Source organism: Canis aureus, chromosome 32 (assembly GCF_053574225.1).
Source record: "Canis aureus isolate CA01 chromosome 32, VMU_Caureus_v.1.0, whole genome shotgun sequence".
Lineage (NCBI taxonomy): Eukaryota > Metazoa > Chordata > Mammalia > Carnivora > Canidae > Canis > Canis aureus.
The window spans coordinates 9,992,109-10,018,031 of NC_135642.1; the positions used below are offsets into that span (position 1 = coordinate 9,992,109).

General features: G+C 37.8%; 1 protein-coding gene across 43 annotated transcripts in view; it reads right to left on the minus strand.

The window, feature by feature from the left end:
• LOC144302962 (uncharacterized) overlaps window positions 1-25,923 on the minus strand; it is a 776,799-nt gene that overhangs the window by 633,012 nt on the left and 117,864 nt on the right. For 5 of the 43 annotated variants that reach the window (XR_013369980.1, XR_013369978.1, XR_013369979.1 and 2 more), the window contains exon 5: window positions 19,441-19,518. The exons of the other annotated variants lie outside the window; for them this stretch is intronic. Coding sequence is in view for 2 of the 5 variants with exons in the window: in XM_077880549.1 (XP_077736675.1) it covers window positions 19,441-19,518 (78 nt within the window). In the remaining 3 variants the exon portion in view is untranslated. The remainder of the gene's footprint in view (window positions 1-19,440; window positions 19,519-25,923) is intronic. 43 annotated transcript variants of the gene reach the window in all.

Genomic DNA, 25,923 nt, shown 5'->3' on the forward strand with positions numbered 1-25,923 from the left:
GTCCTGATCACTATTCAGAGTATTTACTATAGAAAAGGCTGTTGCCAGAAATCACTGCCATTTGTAGAATAGAATAAAAAGACAGAGTTAATCACTGGTATATAGATAAAAAAAAAAAAAACCTACATACAGTATTGCACTGCCATACCACTCATGGAAGAATAACAAAGAATTCTGTCTGAGAGTTACCACTTAATTCCCCCACTCCAAATTTCCTGGTTGTGATTAAGTACCAAAGGAATAGTTTGGGATCACCTCAAAGAGAAAATGCAGAACACCAAAAGCTAGTTCCTCAAATCTCTTTTTTTCCTTCTCTCACTCCTCTAGAAGATTCTACAGGACTCTTTCCACTATAACATCTCAGATTCCAAGAGTCTTGGTTGCCTGTGCTTTCCTAGAAACACTTTTCCCAAAGCTTGACCCATTGAACACAAGTTCTGCAATAATGCTGAAACAAAATATTCCAAGGATCAAATAAGTTTGGGAGATCCAAATACATGTGAGCATAAGTCTCTAGAAAACTGACTACAGAAATAAAACCTCTTTAGCATGGCTTTTCCCAGTTGAAATATGAGTCTTTATTCCACATCATGCATTAACATCCAATGAGAAGCCCCACAAAACACACTTTAAGAAGAATAAGAACAGCTCTGAATCAACCAAAATGTGCTATCTTTTCTACCTCTGTGAAATTGTTTACATGAACAGAATTAAAATAAGTAGCAAAGTCAATAGTAAGTGCATATATCTCTATCTTTCTTTAGAACAATGAAAATCAGCTTGCAAATAGAATTAATGAAATCAGAGAAAGCAAAAAAGGGAAGAATATGTATCTGAACAGGATATGCTACAGATTAAGAGTACCGATCCAGGAACTCCTGTGTTTTTGAAAGCTCAGCAGCATCCTGATGTAATCGTCTCTCCTTTCTTCTTAACTTTGAGTAAACTTGCTTACTATGCTCAAGTGGAAAGATGGGAAACAATTTAATTATAAGGCCCAAGTTCCCCCAAACTATGACATCAAGGTAGCCATTAACATCAACATTCAGATCTCAGTATCACCAACCTCCATTCATTCAGGTCCCACCCTCAAAGCCAGTAACAAAAATGCTACAACTTCCAGTGACCTAGCTGTTAGTAAGGGTTTTATTGCTAGCCACTTTTAGATTACCTACATTATCTGAAAGATTTAAAGGAAGTATCAGAACTGCCTGAAGAGGCAGTTTCAGGTGGGAAACTAGGGTTTATGGGAAGTTCAAGAACTTGCCCCAGTACTTGGGAGAGCAGTGACTGGAATTCAGAACTGTGTCGATTTAAATACTCTACTCCACACCTAAAGAAGAACATTTGTTCTCAGTGTTTCCGTGGATTGGCTCTGGGAAACTGAACCTGAAGTTTTGACAGAAATACTGAAAACCAGCACCCTATCACCAGCTCCTCCAATAAAGCCACCATGGCCACCACCAACACTGTCACCATTCACAGTCACCATTTGCCTGACTATTGATTCCTGCTGAGCAGCCAGTGACAAGTTTTGTGAGAAAAACTGCTGACTCCCTCATTGCTTCTGCATGATGGTGAATGGGAGCTTCATCTCTCAGAGAGTTCCAGATCTCTGTCAGACAGTTTTGGTTTTGTTTTTGATTTTTCCTGTGAGACAAACCTTGCCATTACTGCTACCAGTCAATCTGTAGCTGCTGCCTTGCCATCCACCAAAATGGAATCCTGTACTCGCAGTACCCACCAAAGGAAGAAGAAATAACACCATTGTTTCTCTGGTGTTGGTAAAAAATAAATAAAATAAATAAATAAATAAAATCAAAATAAAAAATAAAATAAAATAAAATAAAATAAAATAAAATAAAATAAAATAAAATAAAATAAATTAAAAAAGGAGAAAGAAGCCACTTTCCTTATCTCTGTACTTTGACAGCCCCAGAATGTGGCTAAATGGCCTCGTCCCAAAATGTTTTGGTATTTTGAGAAAGAGCTCTTCCAACAAGCCCACACATCCCGTTCATCCATCAGTTTACACATACCTGATGGGAGAATGAGTTACAAAAATATCATGAAAACTATAACACTGCCACCAAGACTGCATTTTGCTCTGAGGCCCTGCTGCTAGTTTTAGGTTTGTGTCAGACTCCCTCTGTCATAATGGAGAGTAGTTTCTTTCTTTTCTCTCACCTTATCCCTAAAACATGACTTTTATTCAGTCCCTCTTCCCATCCCTACCCTCCACCATCTGAACATATTTCCCCTTTAATATGACTTCTAAACAGTCCCTTCCCCATTTCATCTTTAGCTTCTATCAGTCAAATCTTCCCCAGAGTGACTGGGTGATGAGCACTAAGGGGGGCACTTGGTGGGATGAGCACTGGGTATTATGCTATATGTTGGCAAATTGAACTCCAATAAAAAAAATTTTTTAAATCTTCCCCAGACCACTACCAGGAGGTTCCACAAACCCCCCAGGTAAATCACTGGCTTCAAAGAGATAGTCTGGGGAAAGATGTCACCTCTGTTCATATGACTGTTGAGGCTAAGCCATGACTGAGGCCACCTGACTCTGTGAGCTCTTGATTCCATTCCATCCCAACTCCTTCTCTGGGAACTTGCTACATGTCTTCAACCCAGTCCTCTTGGATGGCTCCTCCCATCTTGGTCTTTTGGCTAGATCTTGAGAATGCCTTCTCTCGCACCTTCCTTTCATTTTCAAACTCCACCCTCCAACGTTCCTCCCAACCATTCATCCACTCACATAGCTCCTGCACTCAGGCTTCTAAAATTTTTCTATTCCAGTCCTCATTCTTAATATTTGGCAGACCCAATGGCTACTTTCCAGTCCTTCATTTCTTTGACCTCTTGGCAACACTGCTGGCCATTCCCTCTACATTGACCCATGCTTTTCCCTCCACTTTCCTTTCAGTGCCGTAAACCTTGTCATCTGGTTATTTTCTTGCTCCACTGCCAAATGCTGCCTCTCTATTTTGTTCACAGGCATCTCATACTTAGCCTGCTCCTGAAGTGCTGGGACTTTGCCAGTGCTTATCACTTATCACTTCATGCACTCTCCTTGAAAAAATCTCATCTATTTCATGGGTTCATTTCCTACCTATATACTGAAGATGCCACATCTTTATTGCCCACCTAGTTGTCTCCCTTGAGTTCCAGATCCATATGTCTAACAGTCAGGTGTACATGTGTGTCTTAGGTGTCCAACAGACACTCAAATTCTACTTTTCAAGTAATTTTCTTCCCTACCTACTCTGATACATCTGTCTTATTTTAGCGAAAAGTACCACTATGTGCCTAGTCACTGGAGAATCCTACAGGGTTAGGAGGTTGCTCTTAACCTCCCATGTTACAAGGTCCTGCCAATCTCACTTTTTATTTCTCAGATCTGTTCTCTCCCTGTGATTCTCACCGCCACAGTTCAGATACTCATCATTTCCTGTATGGCCTCAACTTCACACTTTCATAGCATCAATGGAAGTATTGTCCAATATATTTTTTCTGACCTGAATTCAGTTCTTCAGTAGGTCATTCGTTCTCACACTTCCCTTCACCCATTCGGTTCTTCAAATATCTTCTTTCTCCTTGTTCATCTGGTAAAATACCATTTATCCTTAGAGACCTCAAAGTTCACATAAAAGTTCCTCCATGAAGTGATCCCTGACTTTTTACCATGAAGAGTTCTGTCTTCTTCCTTCAAGCTACCATAGCATACTAGATATATATCTCCACAGATAGCATTGTTCCTTGCCAATTTACAACTTTCTCTTTACATCTCTCTCCCTATAGTGTTTCAAGAGTAGGGAGAGACTATGTTCTATTCCTCTTCATATCCCCCAAATTTAACACAGTGCTTGTCTCTTCAGTAGGTTTTTAACGATTGCTGACTAAATAAATTTGTCTGTTGTGATTAAAAGAAGTGCTGGAAATCCATGTTAGGATTTTGTAAGATCCTTACAGCAGGGAAACAGTATGTTCTCATGGAAAGGATTCTGCACAAGCAGGTAATTGGGAGCTTAGGTTCTCCTGCCCAAGCTCTCCTATTAACTATGTGACCTAATTTAAGCAAATTACTGCCTCAGAGTCTCAATTTAATCATGTGAAAAATGAAATAAAGACAAAATTTGGTTACCTCCAAGATCCCTCTCATCTCTTAAGTAAATGAGCTAACTTCTTTAAGAATTAGTTTCCTCATCTAGAAGGTATAAGTAATACATATTCTTCTATCATATGATTATGGGGGAATTAAAAGAGTTGATACATGTACAGCATTTAGGACAGCACCAAATACGTGCAAAGCACTCACAAAGTAAAAGAGAAACCAAGAATTGAACCTATATTTGACTTCTCAGCATGTTACTTCAGTGTTGACTAGCTATGACCTTAGGACTCCCTACGTCTTATAAGTCAACACGTGTGCGAGTGCCAAGAAAGTCTATTTTTTATGTCTCAGATCTGCTGTTTCTGCCAAAAAAAAAAAATCATTCTTTCATACTGCCAATAGAAAGGAATTTGGCATTGCAAGACACTGCAATGCAAAATACTAAGTTTTTGGAAGTCCATCTTGATATTTATCCTCTACCAACATCAGTGAGGCCCAGAAATAATCCATAATCAGTTTTTCTCCATTCTAAGGAAAGCAGTGAGAGGACCACAGTGCCCCAGAGGAAAGAAGCTGATGCATTCTGATTTCTTTCCAGATAGGAGGTGGATCTATATCATAAGCCTGCTTCTTATCAGGAGCTAGGAGGGAAAAGAAAGGGATAACCAAAAAAAACTAATTTTCCTCATTTTGAAGTCATCATTTTGACTACTGCTACCAGCTTTTCAATCAATCTCCTTCCTTTTCTCTCAAGCCAGTCTCCTTTAGTGAGCTTTCTAAGAAGCACGATACCTCAGTCTTAACAGACCAACAAGTAATGGAAGTGGGTGAGCAGGCAACTTTGATCTTCCTCTCACTGGATCAACTCCCAGATTAAGAGGCTTAGTAACAGAAACCTCTCACCCCTATCAAAGAGCTAACTCCCCCTTCAGAGAGACTATGAAATTATTTACCATCCCTTCTACATCAGACAGATTCTATATTTAACCTCTCCATTCGATGAGTGGCACAACAGATAAAGGAGAAACACAGCACTCTCTTCAGGATGTCTTGAGAACAAGTCATGCATCTGGCAATGGGATCCCCTAACCATTGCTAGGAAAAAAAGAGCAGATGGGGCTCTTGACACATGCAAATCCTGGCTACATTGTTCCAGCCACTGATGAAGATAAGGCAGGACAGGAGATTTTGGCTACAGGTTGCCACTCGTCAAAATTCATCATAAAGAACTTGGAAGACACTGGAGCAATGCCATTCATCCTAGCTGCCCTTGTTATTTTTAATATGCCTTTGTTCACCTTCATTTCCCTTTAAGAATAGGGCAAGTCCTCATATAAGAATTCATGATTTTCTGTCCCAATATACCAAGATAAAGTAGCGTACCTGAAATTGGACTACCTTGTAAGGCCCTGGCTTCCTGTGCTAGTAGACCCTGCAAGGCGGGCTGCTTCTCCTCCCACACCAACAGGAACAGTGAGAGAGGACAAGAGATGGCAGCCCTCACCTGACCACAAAGGAGTCAACCTTTAAAAGGAGAAGCAAGCAGTCCAATTTTTCTTTTTCCTTCAAGGCAAGGTTGAGGGGTTTTGATCTTTTCTGGGTTTGTTTCTCAGCCAGCCCTCTTCCTTTGTCTCGCCTCTTTCAATGAGATTCTGCAGTTTCATTTTTTCTAACCAGAAAATGTAGTGTGATTCTGTAAATGTTTTCTTGCTGTTGTACTTTGCAGACCATTTTCCTCCTTGTTTTTTGGGGGCCTGAATCTGCCTTTGGTCACACTATCTGCTCCTCTATGGTCACCTCGGAGAAGATTAACCCTTTCATTAAAAAAGCCTGGCCAGGGTCAAACTACCGCCTGGCTAGGGACTCTTACAACCCTTTGATCTCCCAGCTATGGAGAAATTATTAGCAAATTCTAAGCCTTCCCATGTGATTTGTTTTTGTAAATTTGTAGAAATTATTCCTAATCCTATTACGTGGCCTAGGGCAAACCTGCATTAAATATAGGAGACTTTTTGTTATGTGGCAGATGGATAATAAAGGAATGCTGAATGCAGCTCCATTCCAAGTTATGGGAATCTGGACACTTCATCAGCATTCTCTTAATCCTCTGCCATGGCTCCGCCTTTGATGAATGCTCTCATTTATGACCACTGATGCCGCTCACTTAATTTCAGAGAAGAAAAATAATACCTAGCTGTTAATGTGAATATTTGAGTTTATGGCTGTACAATGAATAATTGTGACATTATCAAAGGAACATCTCCTTATACATTATTCAGTTGTATAGACCACATTAACCAGAGATTGGAAACTTGCAATTTTGCATCTTCCATCTTCTTTGGAACGGAGACACCACGCAGACAAAAGTCAGTGTCTCAAACCAAATTCTACCTGACAATGCGTATCAGCCTGCACTATATTTTGCTCATTGTGGTGCCAATCTCCTATCTTACCAATGACATTTTTTCAAAGAAAGAGGGGATTTCCTAGAGACTCGACCCCATGCAACTTCCATAGCTTATTATCAAGTAGGAAAATGTAGTCCTGGTTCCTGCTTTAATACTGATGCCATGGAGGATGTCTTGAGGGTTAGACTGAAAATTAAGACAGCACACCTTTGCTGCTTATACTTTATATATAAACTGAGGGTCTTTTTCAACATGTTTTCACTTAGAGAGCAAGAGGGAACGTTTGCAAGTCATCCATGAATCACTGGGTCTTTGCTGGGGTCAGCCAGGCAGAGATCGTGCTGGTACCATTAGGGACAGTCATGCAGAATCACTTGCTTTTCCGTTACAGAGATAGATGTGTCTGGGCTGCTTTAGCATTTATGCCTTTGTTTCTAGGCAGGTAGGGGGTGAGGCACCAGTGAAAGGAGGTAAAGAGTAGGATGGAAACATTTTCATTGTAAAAACTCATTGAATAGTATTTAACTAAGATATGTGTATGGAATGTACATAGGCATGACATTTGAAAATAGCAGGAATATGTTTTAAAAGAGCGTATTTTATTTTATAAGACAGCAAATACATGAATCAGACTAGGAATGGTACCTTTGGGCTATTGACTTTTTAAAAATACTTCCATTTTAATTTAATTTCAATAATGCTTGGTAAATAGACTTTGGGGCTGAGATCAGATTTCCCTAAAGATGTTTTTCTGCATTCTTATTTGGGTAATCCTCATGAGATCAGTTATATTCATCGATGGCAAAATGCCTGCAAATGGTTTGTGAGACTTGGGAGGTGTTCTCAGGTAAATGAAATCAGCAATATGTGTCATTTTTCCATTTTTAGTAAGCCATAAGCTGAACATTTTCATATCCTGCTGGTTTCTACACGGTAGTCAATTTGTTGGCACAAACCATTAGCTGAAAGATTGTAGAAAAGAAGTATTTTAGCCTATTTTCAGAAAATTCATTATAGAGGTACACTATAGTATTTATGATGGTTCAGTGCCAGAAGCAGGTGTAAACAGGGCATGAATAGTGCAATTCAAACTGTAAATGATTTAGTAATGCATACTGCAAGCTATGTACAAGACTTTCTGGCAGTTTGAAGAGGGGCTCTAGTTGATCTTCATTTCAATATTACATGAAATTGGGGCACTTCAGTCTGAAGAGCACATGACTCTTGATCTCAGAGTCATGAGTTCAAGCCCTATGTTAGGTGTAGAGATTAATTAAATAAATATTCTTTTAAAATATATTATATGAAATGAGTTAACTGAATAGCAAATTTGAATTTACTAGGCCAACAAGGCTTTCTCACCCAGGGCACCTAGGACTGATATTGATGCCACTGAGAATCAGGTGTGGACTCCCCTAACCTCTGAGAATGATAGAAACTAAACAAATATCCTCAGCTGAGGAAATTGTAAAGTCACTTGTAAAGGGTGACTTGGCATGCGCCCTCAGCCCGCAGGTCACCATTTGGCTTGTGCTGGTTGTTATCCTTAACAGATAAAACGCCTTTAAAAGCATACTATCTGCCATTCTACCAGAATTTATCAGTGTCCATTCTGGATTATCTATTCCAGAAAAAGGAGTAAAAAAGAACAGAAACTTAGGTGGAACAGTGTATCAGCTACATTAAGAACCAACAAATACTGAGTCCAGTGCCAACTTAACAGAAATATCGTCTGTCTTATCAGAACTGTCTTATGACTATCTGGGAGAGAGCAAGGGACACTCTAGGCCTGTGGCTCTTAATGCCAGGCATCAGAAACCTGTGGTGTTTCAAAAATTATGGATGCCAGTTTCCTACCCTAAATCTACAAAATGAGATTTTCAGGAGTGGAAAACCAAGCATTAGAGTTTTTCTTAACATTCCATAGAGCTGATTCTGATTCACAGCCACGGTTGGTAACTGCTCCACCATAAAAGTAGATGCCACATTTACCTTTAATTCAAAGGCATTGTGGTAGAGGGAAAGGGCACCAGCTCTGAAGCCAGACAAGCCAAGATTCACACTCTGGTATGCCTCTGACCAGCCATGGGCTCTTGGGCAAGTTATTTTCATTCCTTAAGTCTCAATTTCCACCTCTGTAAAATGAGGATAATCTCACTGACCCCATAGAGCTCTTGTGAAGTTACTAGTACATAATCAGAACACAGTAGGCACTCAATAATTGTGGCTTGTCAGGTGAAGTTGAGCTAATAATTCCCCATTGTACAAGGAGGAAGAGGAAAGGAGAAGAGGGGGATCAAGTTTGCCAAACCTTCCTTAGGGAAAACAAACAGGCTTTTACTTCCCAAATAATTCACTTGTATTCTGAAAACAAAGCAGCTTTTCAAAATAGTCCCAACTCTTTTTTCTTCTAAAAATACGACAGTTTAGAAAACAAACAAATACACGAACTAGCTAAAGTAGAACCTATTTTCCTTGTCACTTAGAATGGGCAGGGAATAGAGAGGAAGAAGAAACCATCTTAATACTTCCTTCAAGACTTTTATCTCTCTTTGAGGAAAATTTAAAAGAATAAGACAAAGCCAAATAAGGCATCAGAGGCAAAGACTGTATATATATTTTCTTTTCTTGTGGGAAATGAAAGAAGAAAATATCATGTAAAGTGGAGTTACATGCCACAGTCATAGGAGCATGACTGGGCAATAATATGTACATACATATATATACATATGTATGCACACACATGCACACATACATGTACACGTGCATGCACTCACGTGCATATGCACATATGGACCCACGTGCATGCAAACACACAGGTACATATACTAACACATATACACATACACACATACATACAAACAAGCAAATATGGTACAGTAATAGAGAAAAATGTACTCTTTACCCAACCGTGCAAGTACTACATTATTTGGGACCAATCTCTTGGCCTCACTGATGTTTTTATAAAGGCAAGGCAACCGCTACAGGGACTCCAGACCCGCAGACAGAAATCTGCTACTTTAATCTAATATGCCTGGTGTCAGTTTTCTTTTGTGCAAACACATCTACAACAAATGGGTTGGGAAGCTCACCATCTATATCATGTGCAATAAATTATACTTTCCTGAAATGTTGCCTCGCTAAAATATGCTAAGAAAGCTGTGAACAATATTTACAAATAGTTCAGATGTCACAACAAAACACCCACCACTCATGCATTCCTACATTTCGCTGTAATAAGTGTGGTAATAGAGGATATCGCTCTTAAACATTAGAAAAAATATTCTTTACAGAGACATAATTGGGAGAAATTCTTTAAATTTATAGAAAAATACTTCCCCCCCCCCCTCAAGAATCTGCTCTTTCAACTGTCAAGGCAGCAACCTCAGTTTTGCTTGCTTCCAGCAGCAACTTGCACTGCAGGCTGTTAGTACTTATTTTTATTTTGGTACATTGTTAATTTCCTGACAAGGCAGAAAACTTTGTTTTCTTTTGTGCAAAGACTACTGGAGTTGTTTGCTTGTTTTTTTAATTGATGCAAACTAAAAAATGCTATGTCATCTCAGGGAAGGAGATAATAGTTGCCTTGAGTAGAAGCCAAATGATCTGACTGTGTTTTAATCTTGGACGCGAGTGGCCAGATAAGGTCACTGGGAAAAAGCTACGTGGGAGTTAAGTGTGTCTGCGTTCAAACCCATAAGAAGAGGGGCCTATATCATAACTCACTTTGCCTGCCTCTAGAATCCATGTTATTTCAAAACAAGACAAGCATGAGAAGGATCTTTCAAAGTAAAGTGCAGGATACAAGTGAGATGCTATTTTGAAAAAAGTAGAAACAATTTACAATGTGAAAGATGTCAAAAGTAAGATATTTGAATATCAGGGCATTTTTACAGTGAAAGAGACCTTTCTACGATATGAGAGAGAGAGAGATCAGGAAAAAGTGCTACCCCAGAGGAATGCAAAAAGTTTTCCAATTTAACTATTCTTGATCTTGTTCACAAAACAACACTGAATTTCAACATTGTGGTGCCTAGGAAAATCTATAGTCCAGCTATTAATACTATGTTTCTATACACTGGAGAATCAGCCACATGTTATTTATATTAACGTTTTCATAAAGAGTGATGATGAACATGTAAAAGAGAATCACTCTCTTAATCAAGGAAATCAAATATTTTTAAAGTAAAGCATTAGCTCATTTGCAGCTGCTTTGCCAGTTAACTACAAAAACCTCTCTTTTCTACTCTTTGGTCTGTTTTCTAAACTCCACCACTGGGTATTTTGCTGCTTAATTAAACTAACCCTGTTTTCAGATCCTAAAGGCAGCACTTGAGAAATAAAACCCTCAGTTCTCAGTTCCCCCTACTGCAAGTACCATCCTCTCGAGTCTGCTTTCTGGCATGGTAAGTACAGAACACAGAAATCAGGTGAAAAATAAATGTGTTTACCTACCATCAAAATACCTTTCATATCCAATGCACATTTTTGTTCCGTTAATGCCAACACAAATATGCAGGCACTGTGGTAAGGAGTGTTTTAAAATATAGCTAGACAGACCGATTAAAACACACTGCTTTCTCGCTGCCAAATTCCTGCCTATGGGGAGTAATTAAATGTGCCGTCCATGCATTCAAATAGTGAGTAAAAAGTGAATCTTGTATCTCTGCCATTGAGACAAGTGTAATTCCAACGGAAAGATTTATCAACAACTCTCAGGCAGTTTGGGGGTTTAGTGTCTTTGTCAGGCAGTGGAAGCACTCCTGCAGCATCTGGACTCGGTTACAAAGTCACACAGGGATGGGAACACCAGGAGAAGGGTGCTCCTTTTGGCCGATGAACAAGCAAGCCCAAACATCAAGGAGGCATCTTTGAGCAAATAAACCACTTTGTGCTACACTGAACACACAGAACATTACCCAAGAATATAACCAAACAGCAGAAGGGCTACTTTATTGTGGCTTCTCTGCAGTTAGAGAAGTCAAACGTAATTGCGGAAGCCTGTAATTGAAATTTTTTTAAAGTGAATTTATTCCATCAATGCCATATGAAATCACCAGAGGTTTCCCACATGACAAAAGACCCCAGTATTTAAGGAGATTTGAAAATAAGAATAGAATTACGAATCAGTCAGAAAACAAAATGATTCTAGAAGATTCAGTGCTGACATTTTTACTTTTAGATGTAAAAAAAAAAAAATTTTCTGCCCCATCGATTATTTCATGTGTGTAGGTTTGTGATTGCCGGGGAGATAAATGGTTGATGGCTGGTATTACACTGCCCCAGTTATGACACTTCCACCCCGACTGCCTGGCTTCAGTGATCTTTTGGGTATGACATTTCGGCTTTGGCCTGGGTCCCCATCAGCCTCTGAGGCAGAGTCCAGGCAATGATCTTTCTGGGACCTGACTAAATGCCTAGTTAACTACAAGGTTACTCACACTGGAGCAGGTCACAAAGAAACATTCAAGCCCCCAGATGTCTTTCTTCTTGTCTCAAACAAAGCAGATGTCTTAGATTTTTGCAAGGCTGTGTGTAATCTATTTTGGCTTTGCAATTAAGAAACTATATATTTACCATGTCTTTGGACATTCTGTCCTCGTTGTTTCAAGGGGAAATCTTTCTTTCAAGTGCACATAAATCAAATAACATTTGAAACTTTGCAAGTAACGGATGCTTCTTCATATAGATTTAGGATAAAACGCAGGGAGGAAAACTGCTTTTCTAATTTTCTGATCAGTTTACTCAGATCACAGGTATCGCAAGATTATCAAACATTGTGTTTTTAATAAAAGGCGAATTGGTTAATACTACTGGAATCATTACTGAGCATTTCTATTTTGATATCTACTTCCAAGACTTACAAACAGATGAATTCACACTAGGCTGAGAACTGGCAGACAGATTAATATGCCAGAGCTTTGTTCTTAATGAATTTTGATGTTTCTGTTTCAATATATAAAAACATTTTCACATGATCTTAAAAGAAATATTTTTATTTCCTGGGACTAAAGAAAAATGAACAATAAATAGGAGAGCACCTTAATTGCCATTAAGGATATCAACCTCTATAGGTATTATGTATATATACATACATATATGAAAAATACATATGCAGGTATCATATTCTAAAAGGTGTTATATCGAGTCAAGTAATTTGATGCATGTCTTCATATAATCTCTCCAAAACCCACTTGGAAGTTTTTCTAAATATGTTTTTTCATTTCATTATTGATTCCAAACATTACAGCTAGCTGTTAAGTAACCACTGTCCTTAAAGCATTATAAATATTCATTTTTAGACAATAAAGTTTTTAAGAATCCTCTCAAAAAATTTCAAGCTATTGCAAATGGATAAATCACTGCACACCTAAGTCTGTATTTGCATAGTTAAATTATGTATTGTAACAGTGGAGTCTTTTACTTCTATTATATCAAGACACACACTGGTATGTTTCCATGAATCTTTCCTTTAGGGGCTGCAGCATTATCATAATAAAGTCAAATATCCCATATGCTACTATAGGTACTTCATTTTCACCTGGGAGGGACTTGGATAAAAAGCAAACTGTACCAGCCCTGGAGTCTGAATTCCTTTCTCTTGGCGGCTCGTGTCACCACGTTGTAGTAATTGAATTGCTCTTGTTCTGTGGATTAATTTTAACAGACTTTCTCTTATTTGCATAAAGGCAAAATTAAAAGCATTTTTGAAATAAACTTAATATATAGCATGCTACCATTGAGGGTTTTGTTTTTTTGGGTTTTTTTTTTTTTTTAGCTTTATTTCTCTTTTTTCTCTAAAAGTGCCCTAAAGTGCTTTCAGGCTTTTTCTAGACCATACATTCTGGGATAAAGTTTTTATAAAGAGAAGTTATGCCACCCTGATGTGTCAGCTGCAGTGGCTACAGTCATTTTTCTTTAACTTTAAAACACTGCTGAAACATAAGCTTATTAAAAGTTAAGAGTTTAGCCAGTTTTTGTGATTTCATGTATATTTACGAGATTTATTTTGGGGGTAGGGTCATCTTCAATCTGATGCAATCAATCACTAAAAGCATCAACTGAGGTTTCTGGTTGTCTTCACAAATGTCTGATATCACAAAGATTGCTGAAATTAAATTTCCACCTAAGAAAAGCCTATTTTCACAAAATATCAGATTTCTAAAACATAAAACAATAGAGAGAACATAGCTGCCCCACTCTTACATAATACACTTTAATTGTTATTAAATTATTGGTGGGGAAGTGTGTTTTTCTATTTTTGTGTATATTACTTTGTTTTTGTTTGGTTTTGGTTTTGGTTTTACTCTAAGTAAATGCATGGGGAAGAATTTTTTATTTTACATGACTAGAGACTTGATTTTTATTTCTGGTGTTCTAAGAAATCAAAGGCGATTTAGAGTACAATAAAGAATAAAAATGTGATCAATTGAATAAAGTATTTCTGTGAAGTCTGAACAAAGTGGAAATCTGAATTGCAGCCCCAAGTATTTAAATAAGCTATTACAAAAGGAGTGCTAGAAACCATTATATTGTGTGATTTCTTGTGAATAATGGAAATGCTATCAGGTATTTTTGTTTAAATGGAATAAATGTTTGAGGGAGATGGTGTTCAGCCATTGTAACCTTCCACACCACTAGTATTAGTACTGTTATAACTTCATCTTTTGAAAGAGACATACACTAAAAAGAAATTCACAAAGTTATAAAAAGAAGCGCAATTTAAACCTATCCTTCATCTCCATCATTTGCAAGTGGATCATTTTTCCTATAAGGACACTGATAAAGACTTTGAAGCATCCTTACCCTGAGAATTCTCCTGTCAGAGCTAAACAACATTTCAGTACTGTTTCAGGATAATATGTCTCCTCCAGTTCAGAACGCCATGCATTGACAGTGCTCTCAGAAGTTCTCAAAGAAATTAAAAATAGGTTTACTATAAATAGATTGCCAACGCCCTTATATTAATTGAATTTGCCAGCATGCAAAGATCCTTTGGTCTGGTTAGCTAAAGGTTAATATAGTTTGGCCATTATCCATTTAAAATAATTTAAATAAAATCTGTATTGCATAGAATTAAAATCATATTTGGTAGCAATAGTCATCAATATGGATCATGCCTAATTATACTGGATTGCTCCCACTTCCCTATTTGTAAATAATATTTTCCACTAGGGAAGCTGAAGGAGGCATTTCGGTTATTTTTCTATTTGATTTTGTTTTGCTGTGGAAGTAGAAAGAGCACTGAACATAGAGTTAGGGGCTGATACAAGTCCTAACATCACCTCTGTGTGTGTCCAGATAAATCCCTGCATATCTGTGGATCTTGGTCACTCTTTATATAAAAAAATGACTAGATGATCTAGAAGACTCTCTGCTCCCCTATAATGATGTGTCCCATCTGAGTAAATGTTAAGTTGGTAGGAAAGCGTTTTGGGTAAACAACGTGGAGTGTAAGCAGAAAGAATATCATTTATAAGGTGGATCTTCAGAAACCATGTTTTCCCAAAGCCAGTGTGCCTCAGTCAGAACCCAGTAACATTTTGCTATTACATAAAGGAACAAATATGCTAAATTTTCATCTAAGAAACTAGGAATATACCAAGATTATTTACGGTCATTTAGATATTTAACCAAAGCATTATCATTTTTAATTGATTACATTTAAATAACATTTAATAAGAAATTCTGCATAGCTGCTCAGATCGCTTGCAAAGCTAAAACTATACCCAGAAAATAAAGCACAGATAAAGAGTCTGTGGTTGTTGTTGTTTTAGTACACAAAGGAACATACAGTTTCTTTTGACTACTGACAGGCCTCCCTTCTCAAGATCATAGTTCAGATACAAAGAACTTTTCCACAAGTGCTTTTTATTTGACTGTGTGATAGTAAAATACTAGCTACTGTTTACAGAGAATTTATGTGATCATTCCTGGAATATGAATTATAAGAGGGAAGTAGTAAACCAGTTATATGAGAGAAGTATTAAATTCCTCTTTGTACTTGCTAAGGGAATACCTGATTGCTGGTAACTTATTCTTCCATTCACTATACCTGAGAAATCAGGGTGTGGAAATCTAAATGGCCTCACTCCTTCCAGGGCAAAGGGATCATTGTTGCCAAAATGCAAAGCTACCTAGTCGACCTCACACCCCAGCCTCTTTTCTTCTTTTTTTTTTTAATTCTCCAGCTGTTGCCATGCATGATAAACCTCCACAGCAACTCTGTGTTTTCTTGAAAATAACAATGCTATTAGAACACAATAATTACATAAACAAATCAATATAGACAAAATGACACAGTTTTGAGTCATGTCTAGGTAGAAGAAAAATAATCTCATCCTCAAAATATACCAAACTATTTGAAGTTGGGACGAATTTTTTTTATAATTTCCTTTGAAACTCTTTTTCCTTTTATGTGAAATCCTATCTCTTTTGATGAAATTTATTAAATATCAACACATATTTACGCAGAGAGGTGAAATGTGAAACTGGTTAAATCTTCATCATGGTTAGTCCTTACATCTGTGCACATTTACATTTTTTAGATAAATATTGGTTTAAATTGTTCTAATACCATGCTCAAATTTTCCCAATTATCATTTGCTGAAAATCTGAATATATAAATTAACTACAAAATGCATCAATTTCTTTCCCACTTCTCTAATTATACAATGGTGCCTATTTAACATGCGCTGTCGACTTGATCCAAACTTTCCAGTGGATTTTTTAGATGACTCTGTCAGCTACACAACCAGGCTAGTTCAAAAAGAACAAGAAGCACTTGCATTTAAATGAAATCTATATTTGGTAATTCTTAAAACATCATTTTTCCATGGCTTTGTAGGGCATATTGCTTACTCAGATAATGTGCATGCTTTTTCTGTGAGGTACTTTTTTGAAATGCAATCTTGGGTCACTTTATGTTAAACTTACTTACTCCACGCATAGGATGAGTAATGCCAGATAAAGTACTGTCATTAAAAGCATTTTTATTAAGGGGTTTGGGAGAGAAACCCTTTAAGCAGTGTTATCAAGCTCTTTGTTGAACCAGGTGGGACATCCATATGACTAGAATCTCTTCAGACCTAGATCTCAGCCACTGCACACCTGGCCTATGTTTGGAAAAGAAAGTCTCTCTTGTTTGGCTACACGGTCGGCTACAAAGAGCCAAGACAACCTTAATTTATCCATTACGAATAGAGGCCCATATTTAAGAGTCATCAGCAATAAAGGAAAATACACTGGATCATTTCAAGTGCATGCTAATCATTTAATGTAATAAATGGAGCAACTCTAATTATCTCCCGAGGAAATGATTTCACACTAAAACAATGGGAATGAAGAGGTTACTTCAGGAGCATAATACACAGCTGAAAATTACTCATGTGAATCTGGAGATTTCTCTTGCATTTAAGAGAACTTTTCCCCCCATGTACTCCTAACTCACTGCCTCCTTAATTTTATGGGCTATAGTAAAGGGGGTTAAGGATATTTAGTAACAAGACCTGCAGTGTTCTTGTTTTATAACCCCACGCAAAGCAAAGCTCCTACCAGGCTCAAGATCAGTGTCCATCACAACTGCTTTGAAAGCTGTTCCCTAATAAGAGGGTGCCTGACTCGAACGCAGCAAAACAAATAAATTAGTCTACGGGTCACTATAACCTTCCATTCCTCTACTCCCCCAAAATGATCAATTTGCCACCTACACGAGCCACTGCAAACAGATTTCCAGTGAGATGCTTAAAGCTGTTTTTTTATGCTTCAATATATTGTGACCATTTTTTTTAAATATAAGGGTTTTTTTTTAAGTTTTTCTGCTTAACTGTGTATTTCACTCTTTTTTAACATTACAAAATTAAGGCTAAAAATATGACAGAGGATTTGTGGAATAATAAAAGGCTTAAAGATTTGGTTGGTTTTCTTGCAAACAACGGGTTTCATCATAAGTTTTGAATGATTTGCTAAATTCCATATTTCTGTTGCCTTCTTGTTCTGTTTCTTTTGATGAGACACACAAAATGAGCACTATCCTTTTAGGTACTTAACATATTCACATTAAATATATTAAGTACAGTGGGTCGGCATACGACCCCCTTAATACTAGGTAACAGAATGATTTTGACTTAAAGCCTTCCCTTAAGTAGACACAAATCTAAAAAACCACAACAACAAAAGTAGATAATATGGGCTTGATTTTTGAATAATCTTTCCCCCAGTTCCACACTGCCTTGCTATGGGGAATCAAAAGCACATTAGAGGAATTTTCCTCTTCAGGAATAACAAAGATTAGGAAGCTGTATCTGTTTAAGTTCTGCATCTAACCTAAGACATTCTAAGTACATATTTATCATTGTGAATTTAGTAAGTGTAAATAAATTCACAACTCTGTTTCTGTTTTGGGCATATTCAAAGATATGTTGAATAAAGAATCAAACTGTTGTTAGATTAGAACTGGTAAACAAATTAGAGAATGTAAAATATCTACACAAAGTAGAAAACAACCATGCAAGACTGATTAATTCTCTAATCAGTGTGAAAAGCGCCAAGTGGAAATCCTAATTTTGAGGGAGCAGATTTGCATTTATTTAAAACTGACATCTATATTTCATAAAAGGGAATGGTTTGGCTTGCTTTTTGCCTTGGGATCACTGTTCTCTGTGTACATGAAAACAACTGATATCAGGTATGAAGTTAATTGGAATCAACTGCGCCCATTTTTACAGGCACACACCGGAATGTGTACCACTCAGGCTCGGCTTACCATAATATTCTCTACGGAATAGTTGACCACAGGATTCTCATTCACAAACAGCCAGGTTAAACAGTTAAATGCTAGCAAATCCTGCATAGCCCTGTGGGAAATTTCACTTTAATCCCGAACTTATAAGAGGACAATCAAAGCCCAAAGCCTGGTAACAAATCTGATCCTCTGTTGCAATCTGCGTCCTCATGGGAAGGAGAGAGGTGCTCTCCGTACAAGCCAGAGATGGATAAATACCTAAATGATGAGATAGATGGGGAATGCAGAAGAGGCGTCTGGCCTCAGCCATTCGCTTCCAATTCCATATTACACTGTGAGAGGCAATTCTCGTGCAGCTCAGGAGCAGCCAGTCCTGATTACTAGAAGTTGAAGTGTGGCTTAAGGAATGATTAATGACAGTGTCGGGAGAAAAACAAAGCACAATGAGAGTTATCTCTAATCCACCTGCTTGCAGATGCTATAGTAAGGGAATGAAAATGGCCCTGGTGAGCCCCGATGATAAAAAAAAATCAAACTAGAAAGGTGCAAAGCTGTAGATATGTATTAATCTGATATATAAAAACTAGGTCTTAGCTTGAATAAAGCATTAGGCATGAGTGGAACCCCATAGGTGATAGATACTGGGCCATAGTGGACTTCACATTGTCTGTATTTTTTAAATCAAACAGAACTGTTCCCTTCAGTATTGCCTTTGACATTAATAGGTTGGTATTTGAAAAGTCACAGTTCACTAGATGAGCAGGCTTGTGAGTGCAAGCTCATTAAACAAACCCCCTTTTCTTGTTGTTCTTAAAAGATATGGTGACACCATACCACCACCTTGTGGCTTTGCTGTGCATGTACATGTCAACCTAGAGAGCGGTCTAAAATTCAATCACATTTTCAAAACATATAAATCCAGATGGAATGTAATTATAAGATCGATGGTGTATTTTATAAGCAAGCGCATTTATGAGCTGTTTGCACCTAAGACAACACATTGCCAATAATATCACTGAAGTTTCATAATGTATTTTTGAATGCAATATGAGGTCTCAGCCTGGTCATTCCAATTACATCTGTTCTAATTTCAGGCCACCAGTGCAATGAAGACCAGAAGTCATCAAATATCCATCCATCTGAATAGAACAAACAAAAAGGCTTTTACCCCCCTGTTCCCCTCCAGTAGTCACAGATTTCCAAAATTTAACATAGCTAAGCCACAGCACTTTGAGCTTTTCATAATTTTTCTGTGTGGAAAAGATTATGGAAAAGTGAATGTATTACATACTTTCTTCTAAAATGAAGGCTGTCTTGCTCATGCCCCCAAATATGTACCAACAGAACTCTAAGGACCTTTACAAACTGAATTTTCATGTTCAGACATTTTGTTGATTCACCATGCATTAGCCTTCTGATATGAACTTAATTCCATGGATGCTATAGCATTCAGTAATTCCATTTGGGCCCCAGTCACTCCTGTTAGAAGATAATGATGGATGATTCCCTCACCAGCATGACCTCTGGAGACCAACTGATTCCCGGGTTTGGGAAAGCCAGTTCTGCCTTTGTCCAACATGCTAAATGCCTATTGCATTCTCTCTCCTTTAATCTAACTAGCAACAAGTTAAATGTTAATTCATATTTCATGCAAGTTTTTTAATATTGAAAGTCTAATGAAGATTTAGTGTTCCGTTTTTTAACAAGGCTGACATTACTGTTGAAAGAAAGCAAATACATTATTTTAATTAATATCAATTCATAAGTGCTCCTGATTTATATATTAAACAAAGAGAGAAAGTGTCTTGTCATACACTACAATTGATTCTGTATTCACCCATCATTTACCCAGAGCCCATTTCCCCCCTTCTTCCATGGGAAATGCATGATGGAAGCTGCCATGTAGAATTGTGTGTCTCTCACGCACAGTTAATGCTGTGCTGTGATCACCTCACCCCTTATTTCCTTATGACGAGCTTCAAGTCAGCTCTAGCCAACTGTGCTTGCCTCCACCTGACATCTTTTACTATCAAATAACCAGCCTCTATTGTTTTAAGCTTAATGCCTTTGTGTATGGCATAGCCTTCAATAGTCACAGAGAGCCTGACAATATGTGTGTTCTAAAGGCATAATGTTAGGCCAAAGGAGGTAATTAATAATAGCAGCTTAATGCAGCTGGGAACAAGAATTGCCTTACAAACCAAAACATCTTCAGCCATTTAGCTAAGTACAGACTTAGCAAGATGACAAGGACCTGAACAGAGAAACAAATGCCTTGCCTTTTCTGTTATGACACTGTAGACAGCAAAATTCTAGAATTTTGGAAGATGCTCTGAGCCCATCTGACCAACATTAAATTGATTATTAGATATTAAGTGAGTTCTGTGGGATTTTCTCCTTCCCTTCACTTCTCTCGGTTTCAGCAAACTGTCTCTTCTGAAGTCAAAACTGTGTTTCCTCCTGTGAAATCTCTACCCCAAAGTCGGCAATGCTCTCATCCTCCCACCTTACCTCTCCTTAATCCCATCTCTACACATACCCTGTCAATTACTTATGTCACTTTCCACTCTCTCTCCCAGAGAAAGAGAGACTCTAGGGCATTTTATATTCTGTGCTTTGAATAAAAACAAATATTTTTCTCTGAGATATCCTGCTATATCCCTGCCCCAGAAGGACCCCAAAGATAAAGGCAGAGCCCAGAAGATATCCTGTAGGTGGGCTGCTAGGAGGGGGAGGAGCCCCAGTACTTATGTAGAAATGTTTTTAAGACAAACAGAGGATTTCATTTCTTCGTAATTGTTGGGCTGTGGTACAAGCCAGTAATTATTTTGTCCCCTTGTACCACAAAAAAGAAAGAAAAGTCTACCCTTAATGCTTCATTTGTGAATCACTGAGACCAGTAATGCTGGCTGCTGCTTCCAGGAAGAAAATATTCCAAAAGCCCCAAGTCAGGTATTAATTCTACCCCATTTTTAAGAGAAAAATAAATCATTTGCCAAGAGCAAGACAATTGGGACCATGAGAGAGGACCTGACCCGAAATACCAGTCAAATTCCTCTCCAGTCAAACCCAGCCCCTTGGTTCAATCAATTTAAATCTAAAGGTATGTTTGTCTTTCAGGACTATACTGAGGCCCCAACCCCGGCTGTGGACAGGGCTTCCTCCCCCCAACTTCCTGAGAGGTAGAAATGGCTTGAGTGTTCTATGCACACTTTTATTGCTCTGCTGGGTCAGCTTGGACTTGGAAAGAAGCTTCAGAAATCAACGTGTGAGGAAAAGCTCCACCCCAATAGGAATGCAAGTTACATTTATGCTCTATAAAATCAGGCGTCTTCCAATTTATTTACCCGGGCATGATTATTTATCTGGCATTATATTGCAGCAGTAACCCAGGGAGTTGCTTTGTAGTTACTCTGTTACCACTCTTGTTTTGCAGTAACTCTGTAAATAACTTGTGTCACTATTCTATGTCCCATTTCCAGATGGAAGATAAGACGTTATTTCTGCTTCAGTGCAAAATCTTAACAGCTGATGTAAGGAGGTGTTCAGATTCCTATCTAAATTACATGCCAGACATTCTGCATTAGCATTGTTAGGCGGGTTATTTATCTACAACCTGAATATATTTTCCAGGATATCAAATGATGACTTATAAACGATCTCCTATGATATGATATGCAAGCCTAGAGCAATATAAGGAAAAATTTTAAACCACCTCTACTCAAGATCTTAGCCTAGAAAAACGGATGCAACATTATTCTATTTACCTTAATTAGCACAAATCCTAGCCATATTTGTTTATAACACTGTGTTAGTGACTACATGAAACAGTTATGAAGCTGTCTACAAGGCCACTGGGTATGTAAGGAAAACTACACAGTCATTACTACCCAGTAGAGGGCAAACACATTGTATTTTATTGCTAATTTGGACCAAATCCCTGTAATTTGGTGTTTAAAGATTGTGCATGGGTTACGAGCATAAAGTTGCTGAATAAATGTACCATGGTATGCTTTTAGCATCTGTGGATGTTTTAATTGAATAACTGTCTCCTTTCTGGATAGCTTAATGAAATGCATTGTGTATTTGGGAATTCACACAAAGGTATACTATTTGGAAAGGAAATCACAAAAGAATTTGCTTGTGCTGTCTAGAACTCCCATACATGGCTAGAATCTGGAGGGGGGTGGAATATTAAAACCAAAAAACTATATTCAGCTGGACAAACATTTTTTTCCCATATGATCTGCAGTCTCCCTTTGTTAGGGAGGAAGCTTTTCACCCCACCCTGACGTTTTCTTTCTTCCTAAGTAGAAGGTAGTTTGGGCCAGTGTGTTGTGTTATTCCATTAGTTTATGTTTTAAGACTAAGAAGAGATATTTCTGTGTTATAAATTATTTATAAACACAAGAACAAAGGCAGGCTGTCAGAGCTGCTGCTACTTTGAGAAAATAAAAAGGAAATGATGAATTTATGGAGAATCCAATTTGATAAAGAGGGAGGAGATGCAACTGCTAATTATTAACATCCATCTGCAGAAAGAGACCTGAGAGTAGAGAATTAGATGGATACATTTACATCTGTCTGTCACCAAAAGAAATCTTACTAATGGTATTCCACACTGTCACCAAACTCTCCTCATCCAGCTTAGAGAGCCTCAGAGACATGTGAAGATATTTTAATCAATGGCATAGCACGGAAGAGATGCAAAGAACTTCAAAAATGGCCATTCAAAACAACTTCACTTCCTTCTGCACTACTTCCCCGCTCAAAAACATAAAATAATAAAAGCACTATATGGCCTTTATCTTTGTACCTAGTTGATATGGGGGAGAGCAAGTTTTAGAAACTTTTCTATTTCAGTAGCGACAAGCCACACCCCCAGTGATATCAAGCACAGTGTGGAGGCAGAAGCACAATGAAGAATGTCCAGCAAAAAAAAAAAAAAAAAAAGTTTATGATGTGAGAAAGAATATATATATATCCCCAGCGCTAAGCCTACCTCTTGTCTTCTGGACATTGCTTTTATCAGCAGGAGGGAACTGAAAATGGGATGCTTTTGAAAATTCACAATCCTGAGCTGCTGCCTTCCTTTCTTGAAAGGAGCAGAGGGGAAGGATAAATATATTAAGAATTTGTCAGAGAAAAAGAAATGTTCTGTGCCTGTGTGCAGCTTGCTGATGAGGAGGAGAAACCAGCCCTTCTTTCTCGAACATTAACTTAAGTCTACAGACCCTTGAAGGAGTCACAATTTCAACTTTACCCTTGTCATCTTATTTTCAGTAGCAAAGTCATCTATACTTGGGAGATTTCAAATCACCTTTGAAAAATTTAGGGCACTATTTTTATCTGTCACCCTTCTACACACAAGCCTTGGGCTGGTTCCCATATCTGCTATTCATAGATTTGGCCGTTTTCAGTCTAGATTTTTGATGTGTTGTCCATCATGTGATTTTTCCCAGTTGGTCTGAATTAGCCAGACAGGGTATGGGAAGAGGTTTTTTTCCCAATTCTCTTATTTTGTTACATATTTTTAAAACAGGCAGGAGGAAAGGGTGGTGTGGCTCTTTTCAAAATTTTGGAGATGCTGCTTTATTTATAGTTTTTGCACCATGGGCCTTCTGTAAAGTAAGACTTTCTGACAAGATCACACAGCTATTATATGCCAAACCAGATTTGTTTTTTCTTTAAACATTATTGTGTTTTTTATTGAAATTTTCTCAGTTAATAAAGCTGCTTTACAAATTTTTATGAACTTATTTAGAGAATTTGGAAACAAGAATTTAAGAAAATGGGGATGGCTTTCCATTTCTAAGATTTCTGTGAATGTTGCACTTAGTACTGAGTGGTGGAAATTATGACTGCCCCCACAGAAAGCAAGATTAATATCAGGGGCAAAGACACCAAAAAAAGCTGACCGCAACTTCTGTTCTTTCTGCATGGACAGTACTCAAAAATGTCACAGGTGGAGAGACTGATATATATTTTATAAATATTCACAAAGTTGATTTTAATCAAATTTTCAAACATTGTAAAATCATCTATAAAAGAGAGATGATTCAAAAGTATTTTTCCTTTGTGTTCAGTTATCATTAAAGTCACTGGTTTTTACCAGGGAAGTTAAATGCTAGAAATAAGCTTCCAAATCTCTATGGAGTTCCATACAATGGGAAGCTGGCCATGAATTTAATGGGGTCACATGTGGTAAATTGGAATAGATGGGCCTGTTTTTAATAGCAAGTTTGTTAGAAAGGTACAGAGAGGTCAGCCAATAAATCAATCTAAAGTAAACTTTTGAGAACTGTTCATTTCTCTCCCCCCCCCCCCACAAATACTTTTCATTTGTTATCTGGAATGTGTATGAGGATGTACAGAAATTCCAGAAGAAGCTTTTCCAACATGGTTTACCAGATGTCAGAGTTAAACCAGGGAGCTTAGGAGCTTAGGGACCAGAGGCTCAGAAAATACTGTGGAGTGGAGGGGCCTGTGTGAGGACATAGAGAAGTGGCTCAACATGGGAGACCTGTTAGTGTCTGGAATATGACCCCCTGCCTTCCAAAGGAACATGGTCCCTGTTCTCCAAACCTGTGACCTTGGACAAAGGAGGAGAAAATAACTGAGATATGATATGGGGGAGCTGGGCCAGAAATAAAAGGAACAAAAGTAGATGAACAGAGAACAGTAAGGAGGGAGGAAACATTGCTTTGTGGAGTCAGCCAAGAAACATGAAAATTGAGTACAGTATCCCTTTTCTAGAAAGCAAATGTCCAGACACATCTCTCCGGGGCTTATTTTCACTTACATGTGAAATGCACATACTGAAGTTCTGATCAAACTGGGAGATAAACAAGAGAACCTACTGGAAAAGAAGGGGTATTGACCTAAGAAGCAGAAAACCGGCCTCTACCACTAAGTAGCTAGTGACTTGAGCAAACCACTTCACGTTTCTGGGCCTCTATTTCTTCAGCATTTGTGCAAAGAATTTGAATAACAGGCTTCTCACAAGAAATCTTATTACTAGAGGCTGTATTCAGTGATGAAGGAGGAAGACAGAGAAAAATCAGTTGTGTTAGTTCTTAATATATGTTCTTAAGATTTACACTAAGAATAATCTTATTCTATCTGACATATGCATACATACAAACACTTGAAAAATAACCTATACAGATTTCTTTTTGGCCTGAATTATACCATATGTTACTATATACATTCTGTAGAAAGGTGAATTTTTCCATTTTTTCCATTTTCTCCTAATAAACGATTCTAAATTTTACAAAATAAAATCACAAAGATTGACAATAAGCAAATTCTCTACCAAATTATCTTCCTTCCTCTAATTTTGAGAGACCAAATCACTTTTTTTGGCAACTCAACTGTAGGTCTTCAAAAGGCACTGAATTCTTAGGATAGTAGAGAGTGTAACAAATGCCTTTCAAGCTACTGCTAGTCATGAAGATGGGAATGGTAGAAAGGGAAATGCACATCCTGGCAAAAACTACCTTCATATTTAGGGGCCTCAGTATTAGGATAGTGAGTTTGTTAAGCCTTTTATTAAAAAAAACATTATTCAAGGATTACCATTATTTCGTCTTTGTATTTGCTTCTCTCTTATGCCACATATTTAGCTTAGCTACTCCAATGTCCCCAGGACCCAT